The sequence below is a fragment of the Eschscholzia californica genome, unplaced genomic scaffold, assembly GCF_041429995.1.
Source record: "Eschscholzia californica isolate CP2 unplaced genomic scaffold, dmEscCali1.0.p SCAF_2, whole genome shotgun sequence".
NCBI classification, from domain to species: domain Eukaryota; kingdom Viridiplantae; phylum Streptophyta; class Magnoliopsida; order Ranunculales; family Papaveraceae; genus Eschscholzia; species Eschscholzia californica.
In genome coordinates, this window is record NW_028238309.1 from 50614730 (window position 1) to 50617007 (window position 2278).

The 2278-nt window shown below is 37.2% G+C and overlaps 1 protein-coding gene across 1 annotated transcript; it reads left to right on the top strand.

Annotated features, from left to right (window-relative positions):
- The first annotated feature begins 479 nt into the window (after positions 1-479).
- On the top strand, positions 480-1490 carry LOC147558743 (uncharacterized). Its single transcript, XM_086659101.1, has one exon. It carries the CDS (start codon positions 480-482, stop codon positions 1488-1490), a length of 1011 nt encoding a protein of 336 aa, XP_086515227.1.
- Positions 1491-2278: the final 788 nt, after the last annotated feature.

Genomic DNA, 2278 nt, shown 5'->3' on the forward strand with positions numbered 1-2278 from the left:
GGAGTAGTAAACATTAACTCTGACCAATCAATTATGTAGCTTAGTGGTTACCCACATGAATTTTGGAATCAATACAGGCCGTGGTCTCTATCTTTTAGTTATTTTTTTGGAAAATTTACTTCAAGGTGTATATTGAGCTAGATTCTAATTCTTTTGAGCCAATGATTATTCCCAAATACAAAATTTTTCAAAATATTTCAGTGATCCAAGTTTTTTTTTTGTTACGACTTACAAATACTGTGACAGTATAATTGATTGGAGACTATTTACAATCTGTAGAACTTTCTAGCTTGTTAAATTTTGTTATTCAATCCTTTCAATGAGTTCTGTTGAACTCGGAATTTCTCATTCTAATTCGTTCAGTTGTTTATTGAAGTCTTATAGACTATTTACGATAAACGCTTTAAAATTGTATTTTGTGTCTTCTTCATTATGTAGAAATTTCAATGCTAGCTAGTCACCAAGGCTCACCAACAAAAATGAGAATATTAAAGTTTAACCCAGAAGTATCCATGAAGTGTTCAATTTGTGAAGAGGAGGATGAAAATATCGACCACTTATTCCGTACATGTAGTAAGGCAAGGGAGACATGGATGTGTTCTCCATTATATGTGAGGGTCAATGGAACTGATGATTTTAAAACACTACTATGCAAGTGGATTATGAGTAATGAAGATGAGAAGGTTATCGTGTTGAGATTATATGTTACGTGGGCTTTATGGAAAGCGCGGAACAAATGCACCTTTGAGAAGATACAGCCGAACAGTTGTAGAATAATACAAGATGCTCAAACAATGTTTCATGACTTCTCAAGTTATAACACAAGTAAAGATACACAGGAAGAGATTGTATCAATACAACTAGAACGGTTTTGGGTTCCTCCACGCTCAGACTTACTTAAAATAAATTGCGATGCTGCTTTTGAGCATGGAGAAGCAATGGTTGCAGCTATATGTCGGAATAGCAAAGGAGAGTTTGTAATGGCTGTTGTGAGAAGTTGTGTAGCTTCAACGACAATGGAGGCTGAAGCTAGAGGGATACAATTGGCTGTATACATGGCGAAACAAATTCCTGAGTATGGGTGCGTCATTGAAGGAGATGCATTGACTATTATAAAAGCTTGTTCAGATCACCCGGATAATGCACCATGGAGGATTCGATCTATTATAACTGAGATTCAAGATGATTCGGCGAAACTTCAACAAGTGGAATTCAAGTATTGTCCTCGAGAAACAAATAATGTCGCTCATTCATTAGCAAAGTTCAATTTCAAGCTTAAATTAAATCAAACTATGGAGACCTATGAGACTCCGAATTTCATTGTGTGGGAGTCAGTTTGGGAATTGTCGGTGGAATTTGGGTTTCCAAATTGGTTACCAAAATTGAATAGGCGGTTTTTGAATTGGACTCAAGGCGGTTTAGTTGGCTTGCTTGTAGGCGGTTTAGTTGGCATCCCATTGGAGTCGGTTGGTGAAGAAACTGGTTTCTAATTATGCAATTTGGAACCGGCTTATATTATATATATATATATATATATATATATATAGGGGAGAAAATCAACACAATAATCAACACCAACGCAACACAACAACAACTCAATAGAGAGTTAGAGAGCGTGAGCTACTGAGAGAAATTTTGTTCATAGTTCTGAGCGGTGTTTAATTTCTCGGTTGTCGAAGATCTAGTATAGAAGTTTAATTTCTATACGGTACCATCTTGGGACAAACTTGCGGGTTGTGTGAGTCGTCTTCATCTATCCTTCAATAAAGTTTTCTTGTTCACCCGAGGACGTAGGCTTTAGGCCGAACCTCGTTAATTCTGTTCGCATATTTAGATTTTGGCTTAGCTTTTCGATTGATTTTCATAGTCGGATCAATTTCTAGGATAGGTTCGATAGCTTCCGCGACTTTTAGTTCTAACAATTGGTATCAAGAGCCTTGTTGAGATTGAACGAAGAGAAGATGGGATCGAGAAGTGGTACGGTCAAATCAGGAAAATATGAGATAGAGAAGTTTAATGGGAAAAACGATTTTTCTTATTGGCTGATGCAGATGAAAAATCTGTTAATCTCGCAGAAATTACACAAGACGTTGACGGGAAAGAAACCAGGAGATATGTCAGATGAGGATTGGGAAGAGTTAGATCTCGAAGCACGAGCTACCATTATGTTGTGTCTTGAGAGGGACGTGGCATTCCTAGTAGAAGAAGAAACAACGACGGCGAGTGTGTGATTAAAGCTAGAAAGCAGTTTCATGACGAAAACTTTAACGAATCGGGT

Excerpts from the sequence above, each read along its gene's own strand:
- LOC147558743 (XM_086659101.1), top strand. The coding sequence starts at position 480 with ATGAGAATATTAAAGTTTAACCCAGAAGTATCCATGAAGTGTTCAATT.